This window comes from Calonectris borealis, chromosome 21 (genome assembly GCF_964195595.1).
Source record: "Calonectris borealis chromosome 21, bCalBor7.hap1.2, whole genome shotgun sequence".
Lineage (NCBI taxonomy): Eukaryota > Metazoa > Chordata > Aves > Procellariiformes > Procellariidae > Calonectris > Calonectris borealis.
This window is the reverse complement of record NC_134332.1, coordinates 5899764-5914681: the sequence shown is the minus strand read 5'-3', so window position 1 is coordinate 5914681 and position 14918 is coordinate 5899764. Positions and strand designations below refer to the sequence as shown.

Here is a 14918-nt window from a genome sequence, read left to right as displayed (position 1 = left end):
TTGGGCTGGCAGCGTCGGCTGAGTACCTGGGAGACAGGGAAGGGTATGTGGGGGGCAGTGCTTGTGCTAAAGTGGAGTTGTATAGACATAGAGCCCCTTCAGCTGGGGGTCAAGATGAGAGGAGATGGGACGTCAGCGCCCATGGACTGCGCAGCAGGACTCCAGCCCTTTGCTTTGCCTCAAATCTCCCCATTAGTACGAGGAACCGAGACAGGGAACAGTGGAGCAGGCAGCGTGCGAGCTGTGCTTGTCACACAAGTGTGTCTCTGTGGGATTTATCCCATTAACGTGCGCTGTCAGAGCAGAGCAGCCGTGACGCCGGGGCTGGCTCAGCAGCTATGCTCGGAGATCCGCCTCGTGGCGGGCAACATTCCCCCTGCCAGAAACGCGAGGCTTTGGAAAACTGGGTCAATGGAGAGCTGGGAGGGAGGGAGATCTCTAAATCCTCAGGGCTTGGTATTTGAAAATGAGATTAAGCTATAATCAGGCTTGACAGCAGGGCTGAGAGAGAAACTTTTAACCTTAGAGCAGCTACGATCCAGCATTTTTGAGGAATGGGATATAAATTCCCTTCTTGCACCTTTAATTCAAAGAGGGGGCTTCTCCCTTGTCCTTTAGTTATCTTTAAAAGGGAAAGAGCAGGGGATGCTCAAGAGGAGGGAATAAGGACCTGGTTCACCTACTGCCGCTGCCATGAATTTGGTATTTGCTTCTGCTTGCCCTGGCAGAGTGGTGGGTCGGAACCTTACCCCCATTCTCCCCAAATATCATCCTGGGAGAGAGCAGCTGTCTTGCTTGCCCTTCTGCTGTCCTGCTGCCGAGGAGAGCCAGGAGGTGGCTTTCCTGGCTGCTTCCCCGGGACCATCTCTCTCGTCCCCTTGCCCCGCGGTTGCATGCTGGTGGCACAGCTTTAGCGCAGCCAGAGCGCTCCTCGGGGCACTATCTGTGCATTTAGCCAGGAGGGTATGGCAGGTGCGATTCCTTAATTCTCCATGAGTCCTGCAGATGGGGATGAGTTCGCTGCAGGTGAGTTTCTGTAAGCACAAAGTACAGAGAGAGGGGGGAGCTGGCTGACAAATAGTAACAACACTCAGAAACCCTTTTACAGTGTCCTGGAAGACTTCTTTCACCAGCTTCTAGTCATCTGAGTTATAAACCTGAAGCAAATCTATTAATTTCTATAGAGATATACATTCTCCCTGTTGGAGAATCAGAGACCTGGCCCAGATTGTCTCTGTAGAAACTTAGCCTGAGAGCATCAGCTGCTTTCACAGAGAGCTTGTAAGAGCCCTTCTGCATCGCACGTGGACCTGTTTGCTTTAAGCACCATGGGCAGAAGGGGAGAACTGAGGCTGCAGTGTGTGGCGGAGGATGAGGGGTTAAATCTTTTCCGTGGGAATTGCAGCAGCAAGCCCACTAATGCTTGCGCTGATATTTCAAACAGTATTTCAGTAAGGTCAGTGCTACCCTTGCTTTTCACTAGCTACAGTTTTGATGCTGAGAGCCAGCAGCAGGCAGTCATTTATCTCTGAGGGAAAGCTGAACTGTATGACTTACCAGGGACTTAAGTTATCATTAACCATCAAAACATAACCAGGAACATCTGAAAATAAAGTTTAGATTGCCAGAAAAGAACAGTCCTGCATTTTTGGGGGAAGTAAAATAGTCATTAATGTCAGTGATGTGCCCCAGCGATGTTAAGGGTGGGCAAGTGTGCAGGGGGAGGTACGAGTCTGGGCCTCGGGTTCACCTTCCCACGGAGAGCCCCACAGCCCAGCAAATGCCAAGAGGACACCCTATAGAGAGCAGTCCAAGCTGTTGATTAGCTTAATTACGGATTAGATTAGTGTGAATTGTCTTTTCTGCTCTAACTGGGGACTTCACAGAGATCTGCCCCCTCTGCCTTACAGAACTCCCTCCAAAAAGCTTTAAAATGTACCTTTTTTATGCAATGGATTTTTTTCATTTGCCGAGTGTGGATTTGCCACCAGCCCTCCCCACGCAGACGTTCACTGCAGCTGAATTTCTTAAGTGGGATTTTTTGGTTTTTTTCTTATATCACTACCATTGAAATCAGTCTAAGCCCCTCTGGATGCTGATCAGCAAAAGGCCCTTCGGTTCCGCTGCTGGGTGGGGTTTTGTTTTCGGTTTTGGAACATTGGCATTTGGTGAGTCCATTTTTAAGAGTTTAGGCAGACTGGATCAAATCTTGTTAGAGAATTGGCATTGGCGATTTTGGGTCAGCTTGCAAAGCCTGCTCTTTTTAAACGAGGGAGTCCTTCCTTCTCCCAGAGCTGCTCGGGGCTTTGTGATTGTTCTTTTTCATGAAGAAGAAAGGCAGGCGGGTGCCGGCTTCCCCTGCTTTTTACTGCAGCTCAGTTGTTTCTTCAAACCCATTTACTTTTTCAAGGGACTACTGCAAGGAAAAGATCCAGAAACTTTGTTTTTGTAAGTTGGAAGTCTCTCACGTTACGTTCCCAGTTCCAGAGAGTCTGTGTGGAGCCAGACTTCTGCATCTGAAATGGTTTAATGAAAGTAGTATGATTAGAGTAACAGCAGGATTTGGCCCATTTTCTAGGAAATTACACCATGCCTGTATTCATTGTTATCCGGTTAATTGATAAATTGGTGCATCTGTTGAGGGAATAAAAAAGAAAAAAACCCATGAAAAACTGCAGAGGAGCCTGAAATGGAAAGCAGCAGATGCCTGGAACATGCTGCCCTTCCCCTGGCCCTTAGCTGCCGTCCAGGAGAGCCGTGCTCAGCACCAGCCGCTGGCTCAGCTGGCCAGCGAGGTCTGTGGCTCTGCCCAGGTTGTACAGCCTGGACCAGGGGCTGGAGTTTGGGTGATATTTGGGAATCCCTGAGCTCTGCAGAAAGGGCCGAGAGACCTTTTTTGGGACAGAAACACCCAAGTCTGCCAGATCGTGTCTGCTTGGTGATGGATCAAAACAGGCTGATCCGTTAAAAGAAAAAAAAAAAAATTAATTATATTTCCAGTGGTTGATTATGTTACACAAGACATTTTTCAGCATGTGTGTGTAGGAGGCCGGGGTAGGAAGACCGTTTTATTACCGAGACATACATTGCCATAGCAGGAGGCTTGGAAGCATTTCCAACGTGTTGGAAGCACCCCAGAGGAAGAAACCCAAACAGCCGGCACCGGCCGGCACCCCAGGGGTGCTGTGGGCAGCGGTGCCCCAGCCCCCCTGCCTGCACCCCCAGCCCCCCTGCCTGCACCCCCAGCCCCCCTGCCTGCACCCCCAGCCCGCAAGTGATAGCTGCCTCTTGCCAACCCTCAGTTAAAAGGAAATGGGGAAATTAGTATCTTTGCAGATGAAAAGTTGACTGAGCTCTGACTTCAGCGTGGGAGGGAGGTGATCGTTTCAGCATCATCTTTCCCTTTTTCTTGTTCTTTATCTGCTGGGCGCAGTGGGATTGAGGTGCTCCCTCCCCGTGCTCCTCGCTGTCCTGCTGGAACAGAGGAAGGAGCAAGTGATGGGCATCACATTTCAAACCTCTGTGTGTCCCAGAGGAATCATTTTCACATCATAAAAACCTCCACGACACGGAGAAACCAGTTACATGACATGGAGAAAACCTGACGGATGACCTGGCCTTTGCCTGGACAAACCCCAGGGCCCTGCGTCCCATCCCCTGCAGGGTTTGGCAGTCAGGATGCAGATGCATCCGAAGAGATTAAATAGGACTCCTGCTTTCCACTGTCACAAGCAGAGGCTCCGGTTTTGATAGGCGTTCCGGCTCTGGAGACACTCGTCTCGATGGGAATTAGAGACGTGAGCGTCTGGTTCTGAAGTCTTGGCTGAATTATGTTTGCTGAAAGCTCTTGAGAGGGAAAGCAAAGAGGCTTTGAGCTGGTTGTTTGGGCCAACTTTGGTCCCTGGTTGCCCTGGGAAATCTCCTGAAGCTGTGCCAACATGGGGTGACGGCTCCCCAGCCAGCGTGCTGCCAGGAGATTCTGGAGCACGAGGATTTCTGGGCACGCTCCTGTTCGGCAGAGGCGACTGCAGCCGATGAATCAGCCTTGCACCGCTCCTGGCTCCTCTGTTTATAGAGAAACCTCAGATGCCTCCTCCAGGCATCCTTCTGAGAAATGGAAAGCAATCAGAGGGGCACCGAGGCCAAGGTTTCCCAAAAATTCGTTGCAGGTTTGCCAGCACCCCGGGAGCTCCCGCCGCTCCCCTCGCGTTGCCTGGCTGCCCCAGCACGCCGCCCTCCTGCCGCCCTCCCGCCTCCGCTGCGGCGTTGCTTGGGGCATTGCTTCCAACTCGCAAACCAAAACCGGGGACGCATCCAGTTATTTTCTGCTGGGTTAATTAGCTGCCTAAAGGTGCTGCAGTCATTTCACTCAGCTTACGGGGACCTGCATCTGGTCCCAGACTCATATTTGGCTCTGGTGAGGACAGTGCGATACCAACACAGCAGAAGCGCGTTGCTGTTAAAGCCTTTGTGAATCTCCAGAGAGTAAATACTCATGAGAACAACTTCATTATCGTGTACATTCGTATTTAGAGGAGCAATCATAGCTTTACGCAGCTGTAGAGTGAGTGACTCTCCTGTCACCTGGTAATGTGCAAGAGCAAAAGGCGTTTTCTTCTTGGAGAGTAGTTTAGATTTGGTTTTGCTTTGCTTGCTCTCCTTTCATATGCAAAGGTATCTGATTTACAGTTGTTTTGGGGTTGTTCTGCAGACACATAGCTGGATTAACAACAATAAAATACATGAAGGGACAAGTAATAGCTGAAATCGTTAAGTGGAAAAATGAAAATAAAATATGAATAAATAATTATAGGGAAATGTTGTATGTCTTAGTGATATAATGCAGTGCTCTGCAGAGAGACCCAGGCTAGCGTGGGCACTGGCGGTTGTTGAGCTGGGCTACATGCAATTTGGCCTGGACTAACGGCCCGTTTCCCGGCAGAGCTCATTAGCTGGGGCTGGGTGTCCTGCTGACAGGCTCTTCTGTAGCTGTGCTCTGCGTGATGCTGCAGCATTCAGGATAGAAGATGTCCGTGGCGATCTGATTGTCGTATCGACTTCAGTGTGATAAGTCATGATAGTTTCCTCCCACCAGAATGTAATGCAGCAGTGACCTAAGCTTAACTTTTTCATGCCTCTATATAGCTGTATGTTTATATTATGCAAATGTTGGCTTTAAAATTATTTCCGGGAGCTCTACCAGTTGTCCTTTTAAACAGGAGGGAAAAATGAAGATTAAATCTGCTCCGTGTGTGTGTGGGCAGGAGCGAAGGTGTGGATTTTCTGGAATGAAAAAACGGGCTGTTGTGTCTCTAGGACCATCATGTGGTCCCAAACCGGTTGCACCTTCAGTGCTGTAAAGCCCATCTGCTCAGCCCGTGAGGGGATATGTGCTGGGGAAGAGACAAATGGGTGTCCAGCACCCCTGTGATGCAGAGCTGGCTCCCAGCAGAAGTGGGTGACTTAGAAATGAAGACAAAGCAGTGGTGCAAGGGGTCAATCCATAACATGCCCATGATTGTAAGTGGGGAAAGAAAGGGAGTGGCAGCAGAAGGGGAACAATTCACTGTATCTGCTCTGTGAAGATTTTTTCCTTAGCTGCTCCCCAAAAGATACGCTGCTGAACGTCTTCTTGGCTATCGCTGTCGACAATCTGGCAAATGCCCAAGAGCTGACCAAGGTACGTACGAGATTTCTGTGTCTTCAAACTTAGACCACAGCTGCCGGATCTAGCGCACACGTTACCGACCCTTCCAGGCACCCTGAGGTTTCCTCTAGAGCCTGGTCCTGCGGTATCTCTATTTACCAGTTTACATTGCAGAGAGGGATCTGGAGGTTTATTCTTGTTCAGGTTTGTTTCATTTCAGGCCTGTTTCAGTGAATTATTTCATGTTTTATCACGGAGTGGGCAGTGGGCATTGCTCACCTCGCTGCTGCATGGAGGTGCACAGGCATTCGTAGCGTTTGCCGTTTCCAAGAGCAGAGGCGAAGCAGTTAACGGGTTTTGGCTGACTTGAAGCTTAGGCGTGGGGAAACGCAGGTGTGGTCTTGCTGCTTTTGCTGTCTGACACTAATGTTTCATACCTTGCTGAGTTTTGGGATGAATCAAAGAATTAGCGTTCTCCAATCATCTCCCTGGAAAACAACCTGCAGAGGCGATGGTGAATACTTGGTGAAGATGTTACAATCTTCCTGCCTCTCACCAGGTGCAAGAGAAATCTGAGGCACCAGCCCAAGCGCAGGCAGAAAGCCAGGTCCTGGCAAGAGGAGGAAATGACACCGCTGTGACTCTGCTCTATGTGCAGATTTTTACTGGAGCATTCCCTGTGGAGAAGAACTTACAGCCTCGGTATTGCGCAGGAAGGATTGCAAGTGCTGCAGTTTGTATTCCTATTATGGCATACTTTTGATTTCTCATTGCAGCATCCTCAGTTGTATTTATGAGGCAGCATTAGATTTTGTTCGCACATTTCTAGCTTGTTCTCACTGAGTGGATAAAAACATGCACACCCCATTGCTGTGCTGCTGCCATCGCCGTAAGTCACGGTGACCTGCTAGTGGCAGAAGAAGCACTGTATCCACCTTAGCAGTTGTATTTTACAAGCTTTAGCTTATATACGCCTTATAGGGCAAGAGGATCGCTAACCACGGGCTTATGCAGCAGCGGGCAAGGATGTTTTCTCTTTCCGGAGTTGCAGAAAGGTGCGGTAGTTCATGGATGCACGATGCAACCCCACAGTTCAGGGACACAGACTGTTCTAGGAGTTTCCTACCCCGCTCCAGCTGCTGAAGACCAAAGCAGCCAACTGTTCCCAGTTAAAATCTGTATCTGGTGCAGCTGAGCTTGTCTTTACCAGCTCTCCTTTTCTGCTGCGGAGCTGCGCGACTGGCTTCAACTTCCAGCTTTGACTGGAGCCTTGTTTCCTGACAGCCGATTTCCAGCGCAGACCGTACCAGGCGGCTGGTGTTCTCAGGTGTATAACGAATGTTCCTATGTCTCTGAGACCATGTTCTGCATCCCTCCTCTCTTACAAAGCAGCTCAGGGCTGTGCTTAATGGCTCTCTGTTTTTTTTTTCTGGGAAGTTTTCCCCTTACAGCAGCTCAGCTGTTTCTGTTCTTTCTAAAGCCCAGGGAAATCTCCAACCCGGGGCCGTGCCTCCTCCCAGGCTGTCAGGAGATTTATGGGCATCCCTTGTATGTGCTAAGAAAGAGGATCAGTCCCAGAATTCTTGGATAACGAAGCTCATCCTACTTCTTTCTTAATCCTTTTAGTGCTTTCTTGTGAATATTTCAGCAGCTGACTGGGATGGTTAGAAACCTGACTTTGTTGATGTTTATAAAGTATAATTAAATATTGATGGATTCAGCAGCATTGCCAAATCCTAAAGCTTCTTGAGAAACTCCTTTTTTGCTTTAATTTTATTTATGATCCCAAAAAATCACTAGGGCTTTCAAAAGAAGAGGAAAAAGATAAAAGTAATTCAATTATATAGCATACCTGGAGAGTGAGGGATTTATTGCTAAGTAAATATGATCATGCAAAACCAAAAATGGCCTGGAGGTATAATTAAGTTACTCAGGAGTCGGTTGATCTCAGGAGACTTTCTTGACATTTATGCTGTAAAACTAATGGAGATCAGTGCTGCATACGATGGGGGAAAACCATAAGCAGTTTGCAATTGCCTCTGTTTTGGAAAGACAGAAAGCTTTCCAGCTAACCTTCAGGACTGAAACATTTCAACCAACATTTCCACCTCTGGTTGCTAATTTGGACTTCTTTTATCGTGGTATTTGAACATTTCTCAGTAGCCGGAGCTGGGCCTTGTGTCCTGTAACAGAAGTTATCAGCATTGTAACTATATTTAACTTAAGCTTGATCATCCGATGTCTGTTACAAAACTCACCAGTACTTTGGAATGACTCATTTGGGGGGAAAAAAAAAGAATCACCTTCTTTGCTTTGAATAGATAAAGAATCTGTTCTCCAGCCTCCGCCTCTCCCTCCCTAGGTCTCCCTCCTCCTCTTCCTGCGCTGGCTCTCCCTTACCACGGACTTAAACTCTGCCAGCTTCATTTCTAGCGATTTCTCAGAGCTGTCCTGAATCTCTTTGGTTGCCTACCCTCTGGTTTTTTCCATATATTGACAGGTTTTTCTTCCTGTTCACTTATTCAGAGTGGAAGCTAAAATTGCCCCCAAAATTTGCTTTTAAAATCTTCTCTCCGCTGACCATCCCACAATGTCTCCGGTGACACACAGCAGTTCGTTCTTCAGCCTCCTTCAGCTGGCATGTAAAGCCGCCACAAGTGACCCCTTATTTTCCTAAATATCCTAAAGCCCAAGGTGTATTCTCTGATCTCCGTGCACTGCCAGCAATCCCTGAGAAAGCAGTATAAAAACATGCAACGTGGGATAGGAGGGATGTGTGACTTTTGTATAAAAATATATATAAATATATAAAAAAGTTGAGAAATCTCCAGAAATAATGGACTGAAGCGAGCGGCAAAAACAAGAGCCTAGCAGCCATGAAGATCCCTCCTCCTCCTTCCCAATGGAGAGGGCTTTAATTGGGTGAACTTAATAAAGAAGAGTCAGCGTTAACTATGCACATCATTACGGGTAGCACCGAAGATGGGTTTTACCGTGTGATAAATACACCGTGTGTGGTGCAAATGAAGATTTAGAGCTCTAGAAAACAGAAAGGAAACAGAGAGAGATGTCCTTATATCTGCGCTTGCCCCTGTATAATGACAGCGACAGTCGAGCTGCCAGAGCTGGGCTGTTGGTGGGAGGTGGGACGGATGGATGTTGCCGTCGCAGCTTCGAGGGGGCTTCAGTCACGCACCGTCGCACCCCTGCATGCTTCAAGCAGAAGGAGATGAGCCTGTGCCCCGGTGAGACCCTGCAGTGTACGTATCAGGCAAAAAATTAATTAATTTTTGTAGTGATCTGCAATCTCTGGGTGGAAGGAGCTACAGAAATACTATTAAAGCAGTTGTCTGCTGAAGAGTGTGCTTGTTCTGAGTTAGGGACAGCTGCATCTATAGTGACAACAGATATTTTCTGCTGTTACTTTGAGATATCGAATCCGGCAGAATTACTGATGCACTGGGGAGAATGGAGTCGAAGCTACAAATTTAAAGAGATGGTAAAAGCTGCACCTGGTCCTTTAGGTGCAGAGGAAGAAAAATCAAGAGCCTTTGAATGTATGTGATTCTAACACTGCTAGAGAGCGTCCTCGGAGAAGAAACAACTTGAAGATACCTGCGGAATGAAAGGGAAAACTTAAAAGCCTCCTTATTGGGGGCCTTATTCCTCAAAAGATTCATATTCCGCAGATACCCTTGATTTACAATGAGCTTCCAAATCATTGATAAATTTACTGGAAGTTGGCAGTTGAGAAATATTGTCTTTGTATAATTGTTCAGCAGGGCTTTTTTTCATGGCCTGTCTGAGGTTCTTCATCCACTACAGTAGGAATTTACTTGTTACAGATTTGCTAATATTTGGAAAGAAAAAAAAAAGAAAAGAAACCTTATCGGTAGCAGATTTTTTTGATTAATTTCCTGTCATTTCTTTTTTCTTTGGAAGGAGAAAAGAAAAACAGTTTCAAAATGAGTTTAGTTTAAGCAAATAACACCAACGCCAGAGCAAGGTATTGTTTATGCAGATGGTATTCAGGATGGATAAATCTATATGACTTCCTATTTCAAAGCTAGATGTCTTACTGTCTGCTTTCATTATTTTAAGCATAACTCTTTCACAGCATTACCTTTGAAGAGCAGAGGTAGACCCGTGGCATTTCGCAAAGTTTGACAGAAGAGCCTGTGACTGCTCTCGTCTTGACATCTGGGTATTCCTTGAACATGTGTGATGCTGACATTGCCATCAGAGGGTCTGCGTTTATCCTGCCATGATTTTATTATCTAATTTGGCTAGAAAGTTCAAAGGAAGTTTAACCTAGATGCCCATTGAAGATGAACCAGGCTGTTTCTTTGCCTTTTGCCCTCATCTCATTGCTTAAGATCCTGTACTTTGAATCTGAGCAGTATTTCTCTTGTCATTACACCAGGTAGGAGAAATAAATCACTCTGCAATGCCAATAGAGGTTAAAAATCCACATGATCTGGGGATATACAGAAAGCATGAACATACCCATCTTTCTGATCTATGCTTGAGTCTACAGACTACGCTTTAATGTGGCTCCTCCTTTCTGTTTTCACCCTGTAAGTCCCCGGTGATTTAACAGAAATAAGTGGCAATACCTGCTGTGAGCGGGACCAGTCAAATCCCGAAACTTTCTGTTTCAGAAAAGTCACATTGGCCAGAAGTCATGAAGGATTTAGGAGTCTGTCTCATACATTTCACTAAAACATAGGCTTTAGAGTGTTTTTACAAATGCAAGACTGAGATAAATGGGGCTCACTTCACCCCAGAAATGTCACATTTGTCAGGTCTCTCCCTGCTCCGCTGTAGCCTCCTACCCGAATGCGAAGCGGTAAGAGGAGACCCAGGAGAGGTAGGAAAGCTTTGCGAGGGAGATGTGTTTGTGGTAAAAATGCACTGAGTGTTTGACCAAACTTTGCATTTCTTATCTCAACCAGCTGTTGCTGGCACCAAGGCCCTACCCAGGGGTCCTTGCAAGTAGTTATGAAATTCTACCTTATTTTAATGAGTTTCCACTGTTCTCGCAGTGCGGCAGTGACAGTCACATATGACTCGTGCCTTGGGGAGCTCTGGTTATTGTCATTACGTGATGCACGCTCTGATTTCTCTTGATTTTCTGCACCAGGATGAGGAGGAGATGGAGGAAGCCACCAATCAAAAGCTCGCCCTGCAAAAGGCCAAGGAAGTGGCAGAAGTCAGCCCCATGTCTGCAGCTAACATTTCCATAGCCGCGTAAGCATTATTTTGTTATTTGGGAACTTTATCATTTGGTTTCTGTTTTTCAGTGTCGATATATGTCTGTTCAAGTGGAGCATCCCATAGTACTCTGTGAGCCCTTTTATACCATCTCTGTTACTGACAGGGCTTTAGGTTGACGGAATACTTCAGCGCTGATCGCTTAACCATGAATTTAATTAAGTGTTTCTTTTACTTTGTTTTTCTTTGTAATGCCTCATGTTTTGCTTTGCTATAAATAACTGTATTTTAGAAGGATTTTTTTAAGCTGTCCTAGGATAGATTTCACCAGGTGAAGTGTTAACATTTCACTTTGGAATTTTAATTACGAGAGGTATGTGTGCACATAATGTATTAACTATTCTTTAATGATCTCTGCTTTGAGAATTTAAGTGTAAAGGCATCCTCCTAAGTAGCAGACTGAAAAATATGCTTGAATGCTTTTTCTTTGCTGTTTGAAAGAGTGCTGGGCTGAATATAATCACGTATGCAAACAGTCACTGGTTTGTAGCTAGAAACATCAATTTGCATTTTCAGATGCAGGCTTTTCTGCATGGATGTGGACATATGCACAGATTCTGTGATACCAGAATCCTTCCAAAATGTTGTCTTGGGGCTCACCTTTTCATATACACTGATCTAAACTGACGTGAAAGATTGATATGTAGGTGGAAATTTTTGTCTGGATGTAGCGAGGTGGGGGTTGGTCTCTTCTCCCAAGTAACAGCGATAGGACGAGAGGAAATGGCCTCAAGTTGCGCCAAGGGAGGTTTAGATTGGACATTAGGAGAAATTTCTTTACTGAAAGAGTGGTCAGGCCTTGGAACAGGCTGCCCAGGGAAGGGGTTGAGTCACCATCCCTGGAGGGATTTAAAAGACGGGTAGATGAGGCGCTTAGGGACATGGTGTAGTGGGCATGGTGGTGTTGGGTTGACGGTTGGACTCGATGATCTTGGAGGTCTTTTCCAACCTTAATGATTCTATGGTTCTGTGATATTGCTGAGGTCAGTGCAGAGTTCTGCCTGCATGGGGTTACGGGCCTGTGTTTGAGACATGCCTACCTTGAATGGATTTACTTAAAAATATGTTGTTCTTAAAGGTTCATTTACCTCTTCTGGAATTTTAGCATCAGGATTTCCAGCATCAAAAAATTTGGTGGTGGGTTTTACTGAGAGCTGCTGATATTTTCCAGCTCCCTTTTGTAGGGAGACCTCCAAAGGCTAGAGAAGCTCAAGCTCAAGAAAAAGAAATTTCCTGTTCAATTTTAGACCAAAGTATCTGAAATACAGCAGGATCCCTGTTTGTTCCTTCAGTGTAAATCTCTTGAGACCCTTGTTAGTGGGAGTTCAATCCACTACATCAAAGACAATAGATGTGAAGGAAAAGAGTATTATTGATATGACTATTTTATTCTTCTTACCATTTTATTTTTCAATTATTGCTTTAATGAGCTCCTATTTATGCTATGTCTGTTTGTTGGTTTTGAATATAATCCTTTTCTTACAATGATTTCCTGTCCAGTCTTGAAAAGAAGTCAAATCAAGATAGGATATTTGCTCTTGTTTTTTGATTAATTTCCTGGTACTGTTATTTTAAAATGCAAGATAATGATTCTTATTTTCTTCTTTTTTAATCAAAAGCATAGTGCATGTGAAGATTTCTTAGAAATCAGAAAAAAAAACCTCAACATTTTAATGGAGCTAAGATTTCGCACCACATTGTTAGTTGCTTAAAATAACCTTATTCCATGATTTTTCACCATGCTTTCACCTGGTTTTCAATATCACAGGGCCAGTTTTGTGACTACAATTGAAAGTGAGTACAAAATTGTGGATTTCAGCTTATTTTGCCTCAAATTGTATCTGCCCAGATCCCTACCTTCCACATTTATACAGGCAGATAATTAGGCTTACAAATGAACACATTTGAAAGTGCAGTCGATTGCTTCCACGTCTACTAACCACGGCAACATCGCGCATGCTGTGTGTGAGCCGTCGTCTAACAACCGTCGCGTGGCTTCTCGTTATCTCTGCTTTAGTGCCAGCGAGGTGCTTACAAGGCCACTCACAAAGCTCGCAGGACTTCAGTTTGGAAGAAGAATGCATTACGGTCAATAGGTTGGTGACCAAATGGACAATGACATAGAGGGGAAGGCGAGGGAGAAGTTACATGTTTTGTGAGAGCGAAATAGGTGTATGGATGGGTTGCTGGCTGATGATCTAAAAGATATTTAATGAATGCATGCCAAAGCAATTTGTTCAATACATAAATACATCCATAGTGAACTCCAGAGGGGCTTAGCAGCTACAGCTTTCAGGTTTGCAGCACCTATCCCTTAGATATCTCCATGCAATACAGTAGGGCTGATGTTAGGGACCCATGGCTGACAGCCAGGTGTACCCCATTACTTCATTTCTTACGGTCTTAAGCTACGCAGTGGTCCTGAAGATGGAGCAGATGCCGTATTGGTGGCAACACCTCTCAGATCAAGCCTCTGAGGCAATTTGAGCTGGATATGCCAAGAATGAAAAAGTGCTGGGGATGCTTGGAAGTGGGATTTTGGGCATATGGAAATATTACTGCAAAAAGCAAATATCTGTAGAGCTTGGGAACCCCTAAGTGGCTGGTGAGCAGGGCCTGGGAAAAACTGGGACTGAGCTACCAAAGGCCTGCTGCAAAGGTGGGTCTACCCTATTGGTTTATATTTTTATTTTCTCCAAAGGAATAATTTTTTAGTTTTAGAATTTGATTTTATTTTCATAAATGAAAATATGAATTTCTATGAAATGAAAATGAATTTCTATAACCGCAGGCATCTATAGCATCGATCAGTGTTCTGAAAACATCAACATTTTCTCTACCCGCATCAATCAAATCAGGTCTCTCGGGTGTTAGCAGAGGGCACCATATCTTGCATTTCCTTAGTCATGATGTTCATGTTCCTGGCCTGCTTGTCCACCTCCCACAGAGGTGATAAAGCTGTCCTGGGGTGAGTCCGGTGAAAAGTCTGATCAGTGGTTCTGCTGCTTCACCAGCAAGGTGCTGTGCGTGCTGTTTTGGTTCTTGCCCTTCTCAGTCCTACATCAAGGACTGAGAGCATCTCTCTTCCCCTAACCTCCTTCCAGGCCATTGCATACTCTGTAGTGTTGTATCTGCTCCTCCACCTCAGGCATTTTTCCTGTGCAAATGCAGCGTGCGCTCGTGGTTCGTATGCTTCTGTGCCTCCAGTTTATCTGCACTGGTTCTTCTGCTCCCCTCTGCCGTTCAAGCCTCTCTTCATAACTGAGCTCCAGGAACTGTTCGATTTATTGCATCAGTTGCAAAATGTCATTTCCTAGGTGTAAGAAACTGGTTGCTTATTTAGCAGTCAGCCTGCTTGGAGGGTCCGAAGAGGTACCTTCACCTTTACACGTGCAATAGGTTGCCGCGTGAGCCACAAATTGTTTTGTCGTTGATAGATGGTGAAGCGCTATGGGGATCTGTTTTAATAATATACTCATTATTGCAGTGGCGTCGAGATATCATCTGTCTTGCAACTGCCTCAAAGTGCTTTATTACAATATTCTACTTGCATTCGGTTTGTAGCTGCTACTTCATCGATCTCCCAGGACTTCTATGGTTTGTCTTCTGCTCCACCAAAGGGACTTAACGTGAACAGATTTGTCCCACTGCAGTTTGTTTTTTCACCTGGTGAACTCTATCCTGAACAGGCCTTTTTGTTTTGTGGTTTTTCAGGATTAAAGGCTAGGATGGTACGTTGTTTTTGTCATTGTTGCAATGTTTGGTTTAAAACAGAATATCTGTTTAACATGTGTTATTGCATTTTAATTTGAGTCCATTGTTTCATTCTTATTTTTGTCATTTTTTTTTGTTTTCTGTTTAGCATTTTCCTTGCTTTGTTGTTTCTGGAGGTGAGTTTTTGGGTTTGTTCAGTTTGCCCAGCATTGTCTTTAAGAACCTCTGTTTCGTACAACATTTAAACCACTCAGCCTCTTGAACTGAGCGACTGTACAGACTG

The 14918-nt window shown here is 45.5% G+C and overlaps 1 protein-coding gene across 1 annotated transcript in view; it reads left to right on the top strand.

The window, feature by feature from the left end:
* CACNA1B (calcium voltage-gated channel subunit alpha1 B) overlaps positions 1–14918 on the top strand; it is a 296895-nt gene that overhangs the window by 190351 nt on the left and 91626 nt on the right. The window contains exons 18-19 of the mRNA XM_075170459.1: positions 5613–5680; positions 10791–10897. Coding sequence (XP_075026560.1) covers positions 5613–5680; positions 10791–10897 — 175 coding nt within the window. The remainder of the gene's footprint in view (positions 1–5612; positions 5681–10790; positions 10898–14918) is intronic.